General features: G+C 46.8%; 1 protein-coding gene across 6 annotated transcripts in view; it reads right to left on the bottom strand.

Annotated features, from left to right (window-relative positions):
* Window positions 1-21,170, bottom strand: part of LOC144158387 (ATP-binding cassette sub-family C member 2-like) — a 131,351-nt gene that overhangs the window by 71,844 nt on the left and 38,337 nt on the right. For all 6 annotated transcript variants that reach the window (XM_077689255.1, XM_077689254.1, XM_077689258.1 and 3 more), the window contains 4 exons: window positions 20,017-20,154; window positions 16,865-17,005; window positions 5,757-5,891; window positions 389-456 (listed from right to left, as the gene is read on the bottom strand). In XM_077689255.1, the coding sequence (XP_077545381.1) occupies window positions 389-456; window positions 5,757-5,891; window positions 16,865-17,005; window positions 20,017-20,154 (482 nt within the window). The remainder of the gene's footprint in view (window positions 1-388; window positions 457-5,756; window positions 5,892-16,864; window positions 17,006-20,016; window positions 20,155-21,170) is intronic.

Here is a 21,170-nt window from a genome sequence, read left to right on the forward strand (position 1 = left end):
CGACATACATAAATCCACGCGGACCGGTACGATTGACATTTTAAGTACAGCGGAAACAAGCCCCACTGTTTGCGCGTTGAAAGTAGCTACCACTTTACCTTAAGGGGTCAAGCTAGGCTATCGCAGAATTTGTACATCACGACACCTGCTGTGCGTGTGCCATTAGCGTAAGGTTGCGTTTTGATGTGCGGTGATCTTAGAGTGACCATTCTGGCTAGCGATGCGGGGCTTCTGTTTGTCACGTTGGTTTCCTAGAACTGACGTCACTTCGCCCACCGCGTCCGCTTCACACACACCGCTTTCCGGCTTATCCCGCCACTGCTATTCCTGCTCCCCTCCTGCTTCCCAAATGTCACAGTATTTCCAGATATTTCACATTCACACTCACCTGTGTAAATTTACAGAGACAAAGTTGGCCCACGGAGACCAGGATTCTTCTTCGCATGTCCGCCTGAACTATTAAAATTAAAAATACACAATCGTCAGCTGAAGTTCAAGCTGCACAAATGCATTTAGTTGGGAGTTATTTCAATGCTTCCCCGGGCATGTAAAACTAAAAACAATGCCGAATGCCGTCGCCCGTGTTTTGCGCGTAAGGAGTGAGGTACTATAGCACGCCAAGGTGTGGAATTTGTTCAGGCCTTACTAACTTGAAAAATTTGAAAAGGAGCAAACACTGAACCTCTGCTACAGGGCTCTTGCGTTAGGCCGCTTATAGCTACAGTAGGAAATCAAACAACTAAGAGATTTGTAGATATTCGTTTTGAGGGAAAACACTTCAACGCATGTCAAGGGGCGCATGTGCCCCATATACTCAGAATATGTTGCATTAGGAATTTTATAATTTCAATATCTGTTACACTGAGGTAATTGCAGTGAAGGCATAGTATGATGGCGAGTATACGCCATGCAAGGGCGTCTGATTGATTCACTGTGTACGTGCATAGCGAACGAATACGGGCCCGCACACGCGCAGCCGTACTCCGCGTTCTGGTAACGATTAATATTGGAGGGAACTTGAGCTTGCCAGTCGGAATATACTGCTTGAGAGGAACAGCAGGAGATCCTGCCTAGTGAGTGGCAGCCTTTCCGGAAAATACGCCATTTGAAAACATCGTAAACAATGTGGGTATTGATACCCCGCTTCCTCGCTCAAAATTCCGACCTCTCAAGAACCTAGCAAAACCACTTCAGGAAAGCGATATTTGGCATAAAGCAAGAAGTGAACGTGAATATGAAAACACTAGAAGAATTTTCTAGGAATATGAATATTTTGTGTGTATTTCGGTGTCAAATCGTACTCCCCATGCATTTCTATGGGATAGTTTCCATGGCTCAGGAGCCCAGTCGCACAAAGTGCGAGACTTGAAACTGTACAGAAAGCAAGTTTTCACCCTCAATATCAGCTGCGCAAAAACACCTTACGTTTCGCTAAATAACTACAGAGAAATCAGTGTTGAAAGGATTACCATGAGCGGAAAAGCTGCACATGCTAATTGTTGTTGCTTTTTCATGCAGAACGTCATTTATTAATTGTCTTGTGATCGAGCGTGAATTGAACAATGCGTGGACATTTTGAACGGTTAGAAGGCGCATCAAGCTAATTTTGGGGGGGACGAGTCACCAGTTCTTCCGGCAGTTTCCCACATCTGTGAATGGCAAAGCCTGGCATTCGCGGAGGGTGCAAACCACATTATTTGATAGCGCTGAACAGGGCTCTCTCAAAAGAATGCCTGGTTGAAGTAATATTTTCCTTTCGGTGAAGGTCGGGCTTTTCGCTGGATGCTCAAACTATCCTGTCCTCGGCGGGGCACCCAATGTCATAATGTAATTATTCCTACATGTAACATATATACGTACTGTCAGCCAAAAAAGTATACGGGCCACGGCGCAGGAAGCCGAAGAGGCCGTAGGGCCGCGCTGCGGCGCTGCTATCGCGCTCGGCGCGCTCACTTCGAGAGGGGCCCAAATGACGCCACAGTTCTTCCTCACGCTCGCGCGGCTGCTTGTCATGTTTGACAAATTTCTAATGCAGCGTGTCGTCGCTGTGGTGATGACGTTCGCGTCGATCAAAATTCTACATCCCCGTTAATCGAACACATGGCGCTGCCGTGCAGTAGCGGAGCGCCGCAGGGCATCAAACAGCGGCGCTATGAAGTTTCCGAATCTAGCGGACAACCTTGGAGCTGTCCTCTTTTCTCCCGTTGAAGTCCGCTTATCTGCAGCAGACAGGCACCCCACAATGTTTACAACAATACTGTCAACTATGGGGTATAGTTAAGTAAATAAAACTAGGCGTAATGAAAGATTCGTCGTAGCGGCTAACTGACCTATTATTGGTTTCAGGATAGCTTGAGCAAAGAGAGGATAGTTTGTTCGAGTTTGATAGTTTGTTAAGTGATTTCAGGACAGTTTTAACACAGCCGTTTTCTGCATTCTCCCACCTTAGACGGACATTCTTCACTGCGCAACCTTTCAAGTGGGAAAACGTTCTTCTAAATGCCAAGCTTACACCAATGCCCTGAACGTCGGCTTCAGCCTTAGACACACATTCATTGCTGGAAATACATTGTTTAGGGGCATTTACGCCCTGATATCAAAATACAAATGCCGTAGGACGTTTTATTTTAAATTTTTTATAAGGTGGTGCCACACTTGCGTGCGAATGTTGCTTACATCGCTTCGTAGTCGGAAAACGGATCTCCGTTGCTTCACCACGCCGCTGTTTGACACCCTGCGGGCGTGCGACACTGCGCGACAGCGCCATATAAACCTTTTCATCCGTTAATCTTTAATAAGATCAGACCATGTTCTGGGCTGTGTTGCGCATGCGCAGTTACATCTTCCTGTCGACTGCGCCAATTGTAGGTCCGCTAGCACAGCCCGCTGATAAAATGGAAGCTCCCAGGATAGACCTTTTTATTTTCTTCGTCCTTGGAGCTTCCATTTCGTCAGAGGGCTGTGCTAGCGGGCCTACAATTGGCGCAGTCGACAGGAAGAGGAAAGTGAGCATGCGCAACACAGCCCAGAACATGCTCTGATCTTATTAATGATTAACGGATGAAAAGGTTTATACTCGATTAACGGCGACGTGTGATTCCCTTCGTCGTAAACGTGAGCAGCTGAGCGGCGGTCGCTGCACTAGAAGATTATCAAGCATGACAAGCACCCACGCGAGAGTGACGTCGAAGTTAAGGGTCACTCGGAGCACTCTCGGGGTCAGCGCGCGGAGCGTGATAGCAGCACTGCGGGGTGGCCCTACTGTCTGCCATTCTTCCTAAAAAGTGGCGTGTTTAATTTTTTGGCCAATGGCACAATATGAGACACAGTATTCTGCTTTACACGAGCGCGTAGCGAAAACTGTTGCCGCGCCCTCTTCAGACACGGCGCCTGCTGTCGAAACCGACGCAATGCCCATGCGCGTCCCTGTTTACCCGTACGCGGCAGAGTTATCTCACTTCGGGCAGCCGGACTCCTACTGTGAGTAGCGAGACACGAGGAGGTGCCTTTGTGAGACACCGTGCCCCCTTATCACCTATGGGGGCTGCGGCATACGGGCCGATTGTCCCGGCTTTTGAGTATCTGTTTTTAATCTGTTGTTCCCCGAAATAGTCGGCGAGATATTTGTTGCTTTGTATTCGATAGCATCTAAACAAAAACAAAAATAGTTCCGACGGACGACTACATATAAGATGAACACATGCGGAAAAGACTTTTTATTGGTTATTTCTCCGTAGACTGGTTCTTGCCCCGTGGCGCGTTAATCATAGCGCGGCTGCCGAGGCGAGAAAACTTGCGTGCCTGCGAGCAAGCAAGGAGGCGCATGCGCATCGCGTCAGTTTCGAGAGGATTCGCCGTGCCTGTAGAATGCGGAGCGGAAGTTCTTGCCCCACGCTCACGTTGTCCGCACAATTGTGTCTGCGTACACACCTACGTAGCTTCCTACATATATGGCGAATAGCGTACATATAGGCAGTTACATACGCAAAACTTTGCTAACTCTTTATGCTGTAATCTGGCAATTTGAATGAAATGACACTCACATTTCCATACATGTTCAAAAGCCGCGGTATCGTAATTTTGCGAGTTGCTGTCAGAAGTACAGTTAAAGTTATTCAAAGACCTTGCGTATCGAACTTGTCTAAACGTTTTAACCGCAATGCAATCTCAGTGGGTGGTAGGGCTGGCGAACGTGTGTAGAAAAAAAAAACGAAGCCGTTCCATTCATGTGAATGCTGTCGGAAGTACAGAGCAGTGATTCGCAATAATGGGCTGTAGCGCCGTTATCCACTCACTGTTACCACCCATCACGCTCTTCGCCGCCTGCCTCACTCCTATCTTTATGATTATGCAATTAAAATTTCCCACCTTCGCAGTTCTCGCAAGCTACTGTCTAAACCTGCGCCAGCGGGATTTTGGTTATTTTTTGTGCTTGCTTTGATTTCGTATGCTGGAGTTGTTTTGCGCATTTTGAAACCCGTACTTCTTTTTAGCACGGCTGGAGCCTTTCTGCGTCATGTCGAAGCCGCCATTTTTTTCTTGCGGGGCCGCTTTTTTCGCTTACTATCGTGAAAACCAAGCTAACGAGCGTTCCTAACTTAATAAACGTGGGGTCTGCTGGTTACATATACAGATTTTTCCTGAAATGTACCTGCATTATTTCTTTGCGGTAAATAACGGGGAGATGTGTGACAAGCGCCAGCTGTTGAGGAGATTCAAACGGGTATAACTATTTAAAGCGCGTGGTTTTCGAAGCCTCAGCATGACTCTCTTACGACGGTACATCAGACCTTCCTTGGGTCCGTTACCTCGCTGTGCCGCCTGATTCGAGCAGTTGCTTTATCGGCCGTTAGTGAGCTACTATACGACACGGCGAGCCTATAAAGTGCTCTGCACCTAAAACCTCGCCGAGCTACGACGTCACAACGGGCGTCGGCAACACCGTAGATTTGCTTCGCCGCGTTCTGGCAGGACTAGTGCCGCCACCTGCCGAGGGCGCGATATAACTGGCACGAGGACGGCTTTGGAAACCTGCCACAGGGAGGCGCGATTCAACTGGTACAAGCACGGCCCTCGTACACACCGCGGGGTAGCTCGTTCTTTTACTTGTTGCGACGAGTGGTGCAGGTTTTACTGCGCACGGAGGAGAATTGATGCCAGAATAAAAGAAGCCAAAGGTGATGAATCGGTAACATTCCCGAACTTCCTAATTCGCGTGTGCTGCTGTGTACACAGAATACTGGCCACTTTTGCGACGTACCGGGACACAAGCAGCGTCCCTAATGCTACAGGCGACAATCCAAACAACGTCTTGTGGCCTTGCAGGAGCACTGCGTCCCGTTCCTCGGCGCTAAGAAATACTTCGAAAACCACGCTGCGAGGAAGAATTTCGATTGGCATAGAACTGAACGTTCGTTTCACGTTGGTTCTAAGATATATCTGCGGAATTCCTCAGATGTTTGGTTGGGTGCTTCGCAAAAGGTGCCTACAGCACAGTTGGGCAGAAGAGGGTCCCTTTGGAATTTTCTGTAACATACACTTTGTACGGTAATGATGCTGAGGTGAAAGCCCAAAATGCCGTATTCAAGGGCAGCGCGAATGCCGAGACCAGGGGAAGACAGAAGAGCGAGGCAGCAGGTTTACCGCCAGTGTCGTCTGCCTGTTCTTCTTGGTGTCCTCGAGCCTGCTCTGAAGGTTTTATACGCCTCTACGAGCTAAAAAACGACATCATAATGCGCTCCTGAAGTGTCGCTCACCTTTTTAGATGTAGGGCAGTACACAATCGTGTCTCTCAGGCCATAAATCAAGATGTTTCCAGCAGAGCAGCAGAGGGCTAGCACATTTACGATGATGAGGGTTCTTTCGAATGCCTCGTTGCCGTTGATAACTATCTGCAAAAAACGTTTACTAGAACTTGTCTAGGTCCTCTTACCGTCCCTGGGATACTATGTCATCGTCTGCCTTCTTGTTCTACGGGCTGGAGTTGGCCGACTGGAAGCTTCCTCACGGTACTCTTATGGGCTCTCTTTTTCTACCTATCTTTCCTCCTCCACAACCATCACCACTCTCCTGTACCCCCAACACACGTTCCCAGTGCACACTTTCTTAAATGAAAGCCTTAAATACTTCTAGTGTAGCTGGCAAGGCCGGCTAGTATACTGAAGCTTGACAGTGTAGATGGCTAAGTACAATCACTGCTGGCGCATATTGGCTAGCACATATTTGTAACTGGCTTGCTCGAGTGTGTGCTCTTGTACCACATGTAAATGCTCCCGCAAATCTAAAATTGTATCTTGTACCAGGTAATCCTCCCTGCCGCGTGCCGCATTTGCCCGGTGTTTGCAGTGTCGAAAAATGTCTCTCTCTCTCTCTCTCTCTCTCTCTCTCTCTCTCTCTCTCTCTCTCTCTCTCTCCCTCCCTCTCTCGATATATATATATATATATATATTGTCACGGGTCTTGGCAGATTAGCAATCCAAGTGCTAAGCTATGGCCAACCTCTCCTTCAGGGATATGCGCCACTGCCAAGCTGGTACACGGCCTTGGGAGACGACGACGACGCTGCTTGCCTTGCGGACGTGCGCGCTGTTCCGGGGACATTCGATCTGCTTTGCCCACCGGCTTGTATTTGACTGTAATACATTTTATTACGAGCAGTGCCTTCATTGCCACGTCACATCTTGTGGTGGAGGTGCAACTTCCCTACCTCTGTCCCGCCAGTCTTGGCACAACACGGAGCTTCGGTCAGGACGTCACACCCATCTCGGGACGATGCCACCAACCCGTGAGCCTGCATCCCCCAACCCGATAGTCATTGTCTCTCCACCTCGCGACCCCGGTTTTTTCTCTGGCGCTGACGATGAGGACATTGATCAATGGCTCAGCATGTACGAGCGCGTCAGTACCCACAACCGGTGGGATGACACTTTCATGTTGGCAAATTTACCCCTAAATCTGAAAAAACCCGCTCTGGTGTGGTTCCAAACCAACGAGTCCAGGCTGACCAGTTGGGATCAGTGCAAGCAGGAACTGCGCGATTTGTTCGGTAACTCCGTGGCGCGCCAGCTTGCCGCAAAGAAAGACCTCTCCTCTCGAGTTCAGTCATCCACCGAGTCGTACGTGGCTTACATTCTGGATGTTTTGGCGCTCTGCTCAAAAGTAGACCCCAGCATGCCTGAGTCTGACAAGGTTGGGCACATCCTTAAGGGCATTGCGGACGATGCTTTTAATTTGCTGATTTGCAAAGAGTGCTCCTCGGTTGAGGCCGTCTTGAAGGAATGCCGCAGGTTTGAAGAAGCGAAGTGTCGTCGCGTAGCGCACTCGTTCACCCGCCTCCCCCACACCGCGGCAACATCGTCGTGTGCGGATGCGGCAACGCCACCCCGCCCACCGCCGACCGATGACCTGCCGACTCATACCGACCCTCTGACGACGATAGTCCGCCGCGAAATAGAGGCCATGGTTCCGGCTATCCCACCTCAATACGGCCATGCCCGAAATGCCCCGACTGTTGCACTCATCCAGGCAGTCGTGCGTGAAGAAGTTGCCAACCTGGGAATTCACCCTGTGTGTTCTCTGTCGTGCTCCCATGCTCCTGCAAGCTCCTCCACTCCCTTCGCACATAGCGGAATGCCCAGCCGTTACGACGCCCCACCCCGTTACCGCCGTCGCAGCCCTGCCGAATGGCGTACCGCTGACAACCGGCCAATTTGCTTCAATTGTTCGCGCGTCGGGCATGTGTCTCGCTACTGCCGTTACCGCTGGTCGTCGCCGCCGCAGCCAAGGTTTCCTGATAGAAGCTATTCCAGCGATAGGACCCACCAATTCATGCCTGGTTACCAGCAGCGTGACGTTTCCGGCAGTTCCCTGACCACCCGTTTTGGCCGTTCCCCGTCCCCACAACGTCGCCAGTCTCGTTCGCCTCAACCCCGCCGCCCCTCTCCGCCTGCTTCTTACGCCGCTACCTCCCCGGGAAACTAGCTCATGCAGCTCCCGGAGGTGATGCTGCATTTCCGACCTGGCCCGAAAATCCTCTCTTCACTAATACGACGAAACACAATCTCTTGGAAATTGATATTGATGGTATTCGTGTGGACGCCCTGATAGACACCGGTGCGAACATTTCGGTTATGAGCTCGCCCCTTCGCCGCCGCCTGCACAAAGTTATGACGCCTGCTCCCTCCAACATTGTACGAGTCGCCGACGGCCGGACACCCACCGTAGCAGGTCTCTGCACAGCTCGAGTTGGCATCGCAGGACACAAAATACCAGTTCAATTCACCGTCTTGGACGCCTGCCCTCATGACATTATTCTGGGCCTCGACTTTCTTACTGACCACGCCGCCCTCATAGACTGCGCCTCCGGCATCCTCCGTCTTGACCTGCCGATTGGTCCTGTTGCCGACATTGAACCTTATCACCGTCTATGCTCTGCCGAACACCTACGATTAGCTCCAAAAGCCATAACCTACGTTCCTTTGTCCCCGTGCCCACCTGTCCCCGACGGCGAGTACATGGTTTCCCCTCTTACTGACGTTCTCCTACAGCACAACGTGGCGCTTCCTCATACAGTCGTCACGGTCGCACAAAATCAAATAAGTTTGCCGTTTTTGAATATTGGTCGTTCCTACCAAGTTCTTCCACAGGGAATGTCACTGGCCACTGTTTGTCCGCTCGATGGATGCCAGCTCTCTTCTGTGTCCACTGATGTCCCAAGTCCTCCCGACGGTCCGAAAGATCATCCACCGACATCCGATGACTTAACGAAGATGATGTCGTCGGACCTTTCCGCCTCACAAGCTCGCCAACTGCACGAGCTACTGGCATCCTACCGGGACATCTTTGATTTGGACGACCGTCCGTTAGGCCAGACTTCGGAGGTAACGCATCGCATCAACACCGGCGATGCGGCCCCTATACACCGGCGACCATATCGGGTGTCTCAAACGGAACGGGCAATCATTCAAACCGAGGTAGAGAAAATGCTGAACAAGGACGTCATTGAACCTTCTTCAAGTCCATGGGCATCACCAGTCGTCTTGGTGAAAAAGAAAGATGGTTCGTGGCGCTTCTGCGTTGACTACCGGCATTTGAATAAAATCACTAAGAAGGACGTTTACCCGCTCCCTCGAATAGATGATGCCCTCGATTGCCTTCATGGTGCGTCCTATTTCTCGTCGATCGACCTACGATCTGGCTATTGGCAGATTGCTGTTGACGCCATGGATCGCGAAAAGACCGCTTTCGTTACGCCGGACGGCTTGTACCAATTCAAGGTCATGCCGTTCGGTCTTTGTAATGCACCTGCGACCTTCGAAAGGATGATCGACTCACTTTTGCGCGGCTTCAAGTGGTCGACGTGCATCTGCTACTTGGATGACGTCATCGTGTTTGCCCCAACATTCGAGACACATCTTCAACGTCTGTCGGACATCCTTGCGGTCTTCCGCCGTGCCGGGCTCCAGCTCAACGCGTCCAAATGCCATTTCGGCGGCCAACAACTTAAGATCCTCGGACATGTAGTGGACGCTGCTGGTGTGCGACCTGACCCTGACAAGGTGCGCGCCGTCAAAGAGTTTCCTGTCCCTCGATCTGCGAAGGACGTTCGCAGCTTTGTTGGCCTATGCTCTTACTTCCGCCGCTTCATCGAGAACTTCGCTGACATAGCCCGCCCGCTCACGGATCTTCTGAAGACCGATACCTCGTTCTCGTGGGGCTCCGCACAAGCCACGGCTTTTTCCTCGCTCATTAACCGTCTGACCAGTTGTCCGATTTTGGCCCATTTCGATGATACGGCACCGACAGAAGTTCGTACTGATGCAAGTGGGCATGGCATAGGAGCTGTCTTGATCCAGCGACAAGCAGGTGGCACCAGAGTGATAGCGTATGCCAGTCGCCTTTTGAACCACGCCGAACGCAACTATTCTATCACTGAGCGTGAATGCCTCGCACTTGTATGGGCTGTCAGCAAGTTCCGTCCGTACTTGTACGGCAAAACATTCGCTGTAGTTACGGATCACCATGCGTTATGCTGGCTTTCCACTCTGAAGGACCCCACTGGACGACTTGGTCGTTGGGCATTACGGCTACAGGAATACGACTATTCGGTCGTCTACAAGTCTGGTCGCATGCACAGAGACGCGGACTGCCTGTCTCGTCACCCTGTTGACCCCCCTGACCCTCGAGACAATGACGACGACCCCGGCGTATTCGCTCTGTCGGACTTGCTCAACATTGCAGACCATCAGCGCCGTGATCCGTCGCTTTACAAGATCATCCAACGCCTCAGCTCCAAGCCGGCCGACCCTTCTACGCGTGAATTTATGCTTCGTGATGGCATCTTGTTCCGCCGAAACTTTCGCGAGGACGGGCCTGACGAGCTACTTGCACTGCCTCAGCATCTCCGCTCTGACGTCCTCCGCGAGCTTCACGACGCGCCCACAGCTGGTCACCTTGGCGTGGCTCGGACTTACGACCGCGTGCGTCGGCGCTTTTACTGGCCGGGCCTATACCGGTCCGTGAGGCGATACGTCACGGCGTGTGATCTATGCCAACGCCGAAAAACACCTCGTTTGCTTCCAGCCGGCACCCTTCAACCAATTGATGTTCCCACAGAACCATTCTACCGTGTAGGAGTGGACCTTCTCGGCCCTTTCCCCTTGTCCCGGTCGGGCAACAAGTGGATTGCTGTCGCCACGGATTATGCTACGCGTTACGCTATCACGCGTGCCCTCCCCACCAGCTGTGCCACAGACGTAGCCGACTTCCTCCTACATGCTGTAATCTTGCACCACGGGGCCCCTCGTCAACTGCTTACGGATCGTGGGCGGTACTTCTTGTCCCAAGTTATTGATGACCTCCTCCGTTCCTGCCGTACGAAGCACAATCTTACAACCGCCTATCATCCGCAAACAAACGGACTGACTGAACGCTTCAACAAGACGCTCACGGATATGCTGGCCATGTACGTGTCCGCCGACCACCGCGACTGGGACGTGCCACTACCCTACGTTACGTTTGCGTATAATTCTTCTCGCCTCGACGCTGCCGGCTACTCCCCTTTCTTTCTTCTTTTTGGGCGAGAGCCTGCCTTACCATTGGACACCGTGTTGCCTAACTCGGGGATATTCACAACCGAATACGCACGAGACGCGGTCGCGCACGCTGATTTGGCCCGACAGGTTGCCCGCGCCAGGATATCTACTGCACAAACTGCCCAGAAAGACCGCTATGACCAGCACCATCGCGATGTGTACTTCGCCCCTGGCACTTTGGTACTCCTGTGGACCCCATCGCGCCACGTCGGCCTGTCTGAAAAACTGCTGTGTTGTTTCACGGGCCCTTACCGCATCCTACGCATGGTAACTCCCGTGACCTACGAAATTGGACCCCTCACGCCTTCGCCGTCATCTCATTCAACGTCGCAACTTGTGCACGTCTCCCGTCTGAAGCCGTACCACTCCCGCGATCCAGGCTGCCTCTAACCTTGTTCCGTTGTTTGCACCGGGTCGGTGCTCTCGCCGCCGGAGGTTATGTCACGGGTCTTGGCAGATTAGCAATCCAAGTGCTAAGCTATGGCCAACCTCTCCTTCAGGGATATGCGCCACTGCCAAGCTGGTACACGGCCTTGGGAGACGACGACGACGCTGCTTGCCTTGCGGACGTGCGCGCTGTTCCGGGGACATTCGATCTGCTTTGCCCACCGGCTTGTATTTGACTGTAATACATTTTATTACGAGCAGTGCCTTCATTGCCACGTCACAATATATATATATATATAGGCAGTAAAAGAAAACTTCTCGAGGAGCCAGAAAAAATACTTGAGAAAATGGTAGACGCACGATTAAAAACAAAAACAGTGGTTTACTGACGTTTCGACTGCGGGACCAGTCTTCATCTTGAGTAACATACAACGTTGGAGCACGCACGCTTATATAGGTGCAGAGGGTGTGCTGCAGTGTACCCTTTTTTTTTAAAAAACATTGGCGGGTTTGGGGCGAGGGAACAGGGAAGGGAGGGCATTATACATGTGGCACTATACATGATGACAAACTCTTTTCTAAAAAGCCCCGCCATATTCAACTTCATCCATTAAAAAAAAAAAAAGAGAGAACAGGGTAAGGGAGCTTTTCAAATACACTTTTCATACGGATTACACGAATAAATGGATGGTGCAGGGAACGACTCGACACACGAAATGCAAAGTACACGAACAACAAATAAATACAGAACAGAAGCCGCCGGTGACGCATCCATTCCTGAAAACACCAATTACCAGCGGTGTGGGGAATGTCAGGGCACTTTACAAGTTCACAGAAGTCACAGAAGAGCGCACGTGCCAGCAACGCAACCTGGCTAAATAATTGGTTGCGTTGCTGGCACGTATATATATATATATATATATATATATTTATATACACACATTATGTGTTTCTGACAACTCAGAAGCTTAATGAGAACCTTCACTAAGGGGCGTACAAAGTTGAAATAGTGACAGGGAGCGGTCATCAAATATAGCAAGGAATACACAGAAAGAAATACATAATGGTAGCCGATACAGAAGTGGCAAAACATGTGGAGCACCTTACACTAAACACCAATGTAATAACGCGAAGGTTTGGCGATATGCAGAAAACTGGGAGAAATATAAAATAAACTATAATAAACTATACTAGGCAATGCAGAAAACCATACTAAAGTTTTATTCAATTTTTAACTACATGATATATTTAGTGCCACCCCACAGCAACCGTTCGATAACGCAAATAAAGATAATGGAAGATAACAAAAAATAATGCAAAATACATCGAAGTATTCAATGAAACAGCATTCCATACTTTTGAAAACACTGCCAGTAAAACAACAACAAAAGCAGTAATACCTAAACACATTGCAAAATACCAACATCACGAGAACCATGTACAGCAGCGTAGGCCACCAATATCGCATATCAATGTACTGTACTAGGAGCAGAAAACATAACGCCATCGCTGCAAGCAAACAAAGAAAATAATTTTTTGTGTAAAGAATGAACTAGGAAGAAAAACCAATAAAGGGTGGGCAAAAATTTCCGACAATATGTGAGAGAGTGAGAGAATAAATTTTACTAGAGAAATATACCAACTTGTATACAGGAAATTGTCATGGTGCACAATAGCGCCGCACTGATGCAGATGTAGTTCACCGTTAGTGAAAGCAAACCGCGACAAACACGAATTATTGAAAGTGGCCGTAAAGTTCTTTTTCCTAATTAGTTCTACTTAAAAATTGAGAGACCTGTTTTTCCAATTGCTCTTTTATTGCCTAAGACTGCCTAAGTTAGTAAGTTCTGCTCAAACCCAGTTAAATATGGAGGGAACATAATATTGCCTATTCTTCCTTTATAACTCGTAAAAATTCTAGCTATGCGTAACCTTTCTGCCTGCCTTCACGTGGGGCGTTAGCTATAGGCACTTTGAATTCCATGAGGGAGTACCGGACACTAATGACGGCATAACGAAACAACTGACGAAAAAATCAATGTTCCGATTCTATTCATTGCGTCCGGTGCTTTCCCTTCATACAGGCTTGTAGCATATGCAATATTTCTGGCGATCCTGGGAAGAAGTTTATATTTTTCTGAATAGGTATTGGGCAGCTTCTGCATATACTTATGCCGTAGCAAACGCTGCTTTTCGCTTAGTGACTGGAAAACCCGATATCGTGTTTCTAAATCAGTGCCATGTAGTAATTTATACAAGTTGGCAGATATTGTACTCATTTTTTTACGAAATTGATTCACGTCTTCATCTCAGTTAAAAACCCTTCTATACACAATCCGAGATATTTTACACTTGCACTGTACATTAAATGCAAACAAGAACAATCATTACAGTTTTCTAAGAGTAGAAAAATGTTTTGTTCAGTTGAATTTGCCTAAAGGGGCTAGTAATACATAGACTTTTTTTTGTTAACGTGTATATAGTTCTTAGGCATCCAATGTAGCACATTGCTGATGTCCTTTTGACCAGCTTGAACAGGATTTTCTTACAACGAATGTTCATAAACCAACGCTATATCATCAGCATAACAATACAGCCTGGACGAAAGAGACAAATTAGGTGCATGGGTTGCATTTCTGCCAAATGCATCATGTGCAGGTCGTCCTCTCAAACGGACCGAGAAATTGTTGAAGCTTTCTTGATAACAAGAGAAGGGGAAAAGTGCGTCAGTGCACCGCCCTCAGCGCTGTCCGCAAATTCAATTCAATTTTTTGGAGAGGGGAGGTGGTTGCGCATGGGCGATGGATGAAGGCTGCTCGCACGTGTGGGTTTATTACTTTCCGCCATTGAATATGGGCCGGCGCTGCAATGTGGCCTGTGATATTAGGGATAGTGTTTTGTTTGTTTTCACTGCGTTTTTACGATAACGCCTTCAAATATCCTGTACTTCTTGGTGTTTTCCTGTTTCTTCGGTATAAACTGAGCTAAAGTTCTAGAGCGCGGTTCGTCTCCTCTTTAGCTTTGTCCCTGTCTCAATGTTCGCTGGTACGATGAATTCTTTAGTCAGTAACCAATCCGCCCAACTTAGTGCTTTAGTCGTCGTTATAGTCAATAAACACATCCAGTACTCGCATTAGGGGGTGGCAATGTACCTCAGCCAACAATTACTGCTTTATGTCGATCGAATAACTTCCAGACGTCCTCAAACAATTTTTGTATCTTTCCCGGCCATGCCGCCCTTCGACCGCTCGAGTTACGTCAGTACGGTGTGTAGCGGCTACTGGCCGGCTTTCCTTTAGTTACAGCATTTTACGCATTCGATAGCCACTTTAAAAAGAAAGCCACAAAAGCAAAAAAGAAACAATTTAATCACGAGCAAATCACGTAGTGGCGCTCCGTGCAGGTGACAGCTACGGTTTCGCAGTGCTTTAGGACGCGAATGAAAGAGTGAAAGCGTTTATTTAAAGTTTTGGAGAGTCCCATCTAGGAAATGTTTATGGGAGGAAACTCTTTGGGCCGGGGAGTACGATCGCAAGATAAACCTTGCAGCCTTGTTGCGAACTGCTTCGATTATATCACTCAAATTGGCTTGCTGAGGGTTCAAGAAAACTGAAGCGTATTTTAGTGAAGACCTGATCAAGGTTGTATAAGCGTGAAGTCCAGGGGAAGTGTAGGAGGATTTGTAACTGGGTTAGTTGGTTCATTGCGTGCGCAGGGTTCAACCCTGCTCTGTTAAACTTCATCCAGGGGGAGAATTTGCTATAATTGAACTGCGTTTCAAAATCTCAACTTTTTCTAAGCTTTGTTTGCAATGTATTCTATATGAGTTCCCGGTGACAGGTCAGATGTTAAAATTATTCCAGAATATTTTAATGTTGGGTGATTCTATAAAAGATGGAGCAAAGCGCAGGTGGTCAGAATTTTCAATTTGCTTGAATGTTTTATACCATCCCTTGATTACTCGAATGTCCAGATTCACCAATATTTCGTAACATAAACATTTCTCTAACTCTAAAAAAAATTCTGACGCGACAAGGTACGACTCCGCCGCTAAATTCTCGTGCGCCTCGGCCAAATGACGTGTATATACAAAAATATTTATGAGGGGCAATTTCTGTATTGCGTGCCTAGTTTACTCCTGGCTTACATTTCTGTAGAAACTTTTGGCGCAGACAATATTATAAAATTTTCGTAAGAAAGTGCTAAATTCTGCTCAGGGCCAATTTCCTTCGAACTTTGAGCCTAAATATTTCAAGTGTACCTCCGTTACAACCTTACAATGTGAGTCATGTGGGCTCATTTAACTTTCAAAAGAACACACCGAATGTTATAAATGTATGAAAATGCAGCTGGCAGGCAAGTTTGTAAAAAATCTGCAAACTGCTAAGTTCTACGCTATTATAGAAGAAGGCACATCTGCAATTTTTCTGAAACTCTCCACAGATGTCGGACTTTACATGTACTTGCCTTATCATTAAAAAAAAACATTTTCTATCAGCTTGTTCTTGGAGTGCGCAGAGCACGAGAAGAGCGGCCGCACAGCTCTCCATGAAGCACTGAAGTTACAACTATTTCCCTCCGATTTGTATAAATTAAACGTGTTTTGTATAAAGGGCAAATGATCCCTCCACGTATACATAAAGTTTCAATGGAACAGAAAAATTTAACTTTTAATGTTCACGATGGCACCATAACAACGAATCTTTGTCGAATTTAAAGTGTCTCGAATAGAATAAAAACGACAAACCTCTTGGGTGGAGCCCCGTATGTAAAAAAAGCGCGCTTTTAATTGCTGTGTAGCAATGTTGAAGAAAATATGGATGGATTTTGAATTTAAACCTTTTTTGACCAATTATTGAAAGCCCCGTTCATTGTCAAGGATTTCAGAGAGCCGTCAATGGCGTGATGTGGCAATTAAAGTAATGAAGAGGTTCAGAATTGTGGCAATGAAACTCTTATGCATAGCTGCGCACCTTTATTCTGTTGGGTTTTAGTTAGCAGCGACGAACACCAACACATACGACGTTCGGTGGCCAACTACATTTTAATTTCATGCTCTCGATACTTTTATTTCGATTAAAAGCACGACAAAACTGGTGTAGTCTTATTCTTAACTTGAGCCTTCTGCAACTGGTTAGCATGGACACTTGTCCCCAAAGGAAGAAACCACAGATAAATTCAGTAAAAAAATTCAGGGCAAAACCACTGGCCGAGTCTACATACACTGACAGAATGTACATATGCGCATAGACGAGTTTCAAGGAGTTAGAGAATTATTTCCGACAGATGCAGTTAAAAGGTGCTTTGATGCATCAAATTTGTAATTAGTACGCGGCGTATTTTCGAGCGCTGCCTTCTGTAAGCGCTTTATGCAGCTTACTCACCTCAGAGCCATGTAGTAGTTGTTGAGAGCTGCAAAGGTCCATTGACGAAGCTATTACTAGCAATGCTAAAACGAATAAGGGGTATGCCGTCAAATATTGGTTTGCGAGGTACCGGTACACCGACAGCGAGCACACGGTCACCTGCGTGTAAAGCAAAGCGAAGGGGCATGAAGAGAACGCGCATCGCACAAATAAGATATGTTGCTAAGGTACCTGCATTTACTAAATAAGCGTTAATGTGTACGCTTTCAATTTTGGTCATGTATTTCAATCTTTAGCTACTGAAAAACGTGACTGGTAAAATCCGCAAAGAAAGCAACACCACACTAGTCCTATGAGATACACGCGCAAGCTCTCGCAATGATAGTTTATGAATTTATCACCTTTATGCATTTAGTACCTTTATGCATGTAGTTTTGTACTAGTATATACTAGAGAAAATTTTTTTGCTGCCATCGCGTGACATCGTGCGCGCCTTCATAGCACCTAGCAACGTTCCTCTCCTACTTGTTTTGCCTTGCTTTGGCTCTTGAAGCTAAAAACAACAAAAAAGTCAAGAGTTCTTGTTGTTCTGCTTGAATAAAGTTTTAGTTACTCCCGGACAAATAGTTCATCCCGAGCCCCGCTCTTTTGTGAATAAAACAACTTCAAATAATCAGTTACAATGACCTAGCTGTTTTTGGAGCCCCAGGCAACTTTTGAGTTTTTTGGTGAGTCATTCCAATTACTAGTGCGACGTCGCTACCCGCGGCTCGCTTAGACACAAGCCCCAAAATGTCCTGCAGTACATGTTAGTAGGAACCTCTATGTATTATCTGTATCTGTAACAATGCAAAACAGGACGAAGCACAAGAAAGAAGACGCGAGAGCACGCACAGCACAGTTTGCCGCACTCGTTCACGGGGTACGCACTGCACCTTTACGTTTTTTTACATGACTTTACGTGTTCATTCCGTAAATGATTACAAGTTGTTATTTCGAAATTTCGCTCCCTTTGTGAATGGCTACCAGACAACGCTTTTAATAACTAGTTTTGTAGGAATACCAGGTTACCCCATGTTTGCTCGCAACTTTTTAATCGTGTCTTAATTTCTACTGATCTCAAATTACTTGCAGATGAACTCTGACTTTACCGTTGCATTTTTTTTCGCAGTCTCACTTTTGTGCTATGAACAAGGCTTTAGATAGCTAGATCCGAGTCACCTGAAATACCGGTATGATACGAAAGCTGAATTTGCGAGCGTTCTTTCGTGTAGCAGGTACAGCATTTGACGTCTTTTAGAGATTGGACAGAGAAGTGCCTCCCTTGAAAAGGTTTCATGGACTACTGCAGAATGGTTAAGGTTGTTTTCTAAAATTATGAGACTGAACAGAAGCCTCTTGCGTTTTTAAAGACACCATTAGGCTATTTTTTCTTCTGCATAATGTAAATGGGCGCTGAACGTCGTAAAAACAAAATAAAATATACTAAGCCTGCCTGAAGGCTCCTTTCACAGGTTGCTGTGCATACCTTATTTATTGTAATATGCAAGCGCACAATAAACACAATATTGTAGAGTACAGAGTCTATAAAAAATATCCCCTGTTGAACAGGTTGGTTACCGTCTCAGTTGTTCCGTCCAGAGGCGTCCCAAAGTTATCTAAAGCAAGCTCTAGCTAAGAAGGAGAATCGTCGCTGCTCGTATTCGTGCCTGCAGCATTTACGCCGCCAATGTCACGCCTATATACATCCCATACAACCGATAAGAATAGACATTCCTTGCCCATAGAAAAAAATACTCTACAGCAAGAGAATATGCCGTGGTGTACCAGCTGAATTTCTTAGTACTTGCTTACAACAGCACTGGCGCTTTACAGCAAAATGGGGCGCCGGCACAAACACTAGTTTTTGGGGATTGCTATAGACGACATGCTTTCGATGCATTGAACTTTCAGTGGCATCATTGATAGAGCTGCTGAGAAAGAAAGGAAGGGTTGGATTCTTTTACAGTGTGCGTCTTTTCTGCACTGACTGATCAAAGCCGGTCTCGTGTGCCTGCTTTTAGATCCTATAAACCTCCAGTGCTCATTCAATTCCGCAGAGCGCAACAATGAATTGCATATTTTGTTCGGAGTAGCTTAAAGCTGTAATGTGCTTCTGTTTGGATGGTAACAGTGGTAAGACATTTTTACAATAAGGCCTTACCACTGTTTTCGCATTTTTTTTCTGCCATGTCCTGTATGCCTTTTTTAATCTTCCAATTTTTTTTTCTCTGCTGGAAGACCAAAACAATCTGTCGCACTTTGTGCCTGAGTACAAACATTTTATGCTGGAAATGTCTCTTTACGTGCGCGAGTATGTTCTGCGTTTTTTCCTGTTATCTTTCCATTGTGCATACTCGAGACTGCAGAAACTGATTGGTGCACTTCGTCTGCGCATATTTGGGTATCTTTGGTTGTTCTCCTGTTTACCTACTAGCGTGTTAGCGTTCAGTATACTTGCAATGTTTGTGCGCAGTTTACGTGTGTGCGATATGATACTGACTTTTCCTTTTCTTGTTATCGTTTTCGAACTTGCACGTGTATTGCAAACCTTGTCGTCATAAGTTGTTCTGATGTTTTTTTTTTAACTCGTGATTTTGTGATGAATGATCTGTAACTTTTTCCTTTGTTACCCCACTTACTCAATGCCCTGAACAGGGGCCTGTAAGATATTTTAAATAAATAAATAAAAATGCTTACACCTCAACCGGCTTCGGCGGCTATGTGAAGGAACGCACCATGAAGACGTACAACGGATTTCAATTATTTGAACATTCCTTTCGGTAATAGAACACAACGAAACGAACATTCATTTATCACAAAAAGGCAGGCTGTCGGGCAGAATAACAACGTATAAATTGCTTGCTTACACAAACTTACACCCGTGTGTGTTACGCTTGTATTTACGGATACCCTTCCTGCTGCAAAGTAAGCATGTGAGTGTAATGAGCATATGTAATCCCTAGTTTTTGACAACTTTACAACGCGGAAGAAAGGCTATTTATACTGCGACGCTGTTTACGGTATTGTCATAAGTACAAATGTGCATTTACCGTTGTGTACATAAAGTGTTGAAATGCCATGATTTGCACATTATGCAGAGCTGTTAAAGTGAGCACAAACGTTCTTACGGCAGTGAGAGACGCGATGATGTCGTATGCGTAGTCGGTGAACACAACCGTACTTCCACCTATGGATTGCTGCGTTTGTGACTCCACAGTGATGCATGCCTTGGCCACGAACAGCGCTGCCGTTTTTAGACATAAAATCTGCAAAGACATTAATATAAGCTTGATAAGTCATTCAAAAACTCATGGAATACTCGTGTAGCTGAAAATTTCCTCAGACACTAATTGACGAAAAGCTCGGCGGTTTTCTAAAAATTGTGTTGAATGTTTCGACCGGAAACGTATAGCTGAAAGACTGAAATGTATGAGATGGCGATTTTGAACTTCACGCTTTTCAACCTTAACCGGTCATTAGCGCATGCCCGGGCCGAAAATTATCGAATGCGTTGCATTGTACATTCTGCACGCGCAGCTGAAACCGGTCGCTGAGCAAGATTTCTTTCAAACAAACTTATGGCGAGCTCACTATTCCCATCAAAGCTACACAGGCGTTTGAACAAATTATTTTTTTATACTAAGGATGTGTCGTAACTATGAAACACCTTGTGTAGGCAGCATACGTGTTAAACTTTCCCGTTTGTCACCACTTGCTCTGCCAGTCAAATCATCAATTCAACAAACGAGACTGTGGATACTCACACTTACCTGGTACTTTTAGTCGGCTTATGGAATGCCTGTATCCCGCTTATTTTTATTTGGTTATAACGAAGATGACGAAACGAAAGCATGCGCCAAACGTATTGTGAACTTTTTCCGTAATGATCAAGCATGTTTTCCGCCTAAAGTAGTTTCAGCATAACAAATGGGAAAGTGGGCTTCGCGGTAGCATTTTTCGCGAGCGTATGGAGCAGTGGTGTTGCTCGGGCTACGTTCAGCAAGTGTTGCACCGGTTTTACCTCAGGTGGCAAGGGTATATTGCACGATTTACTTACTGGAATATTTATCACTAGGAATTGTGTGGGAATGATGTCTTTTTACATTTTTTTTATTTTCACAATGTATGACTTCACTCGGCCTGTGGGAGCCATGGCGACATTTCTTCGCTTTTACTAGTGCACTCCCCGATGTTTGATTACCCCAACAGTGTTAAACTTGAGTCATTATACTGGCTCGCACCCTTGACCAAGTACATTTTCAGAGTCTCTCAGCAATCCGAG

The sequence above is a fragment of the Haemaphysalis longicornis genome, unplaced genomic scaffold (assembly GCF_048455015.1).
Source record: "Haemaphysalis longicornis isolate Haplotype H1 unplaced genomic scaffold, Haemaphysalis longicornis Haplotype H1 scaffold_10, whole genome shotgun sequence".
Classification (NCBI taxonomy): Eukaryota; Metazoa; Arthropoda; class Arachnida; order Ixodida; family Ixodidae; genus Haemaphysalis; species Haemaphysalis longicornis.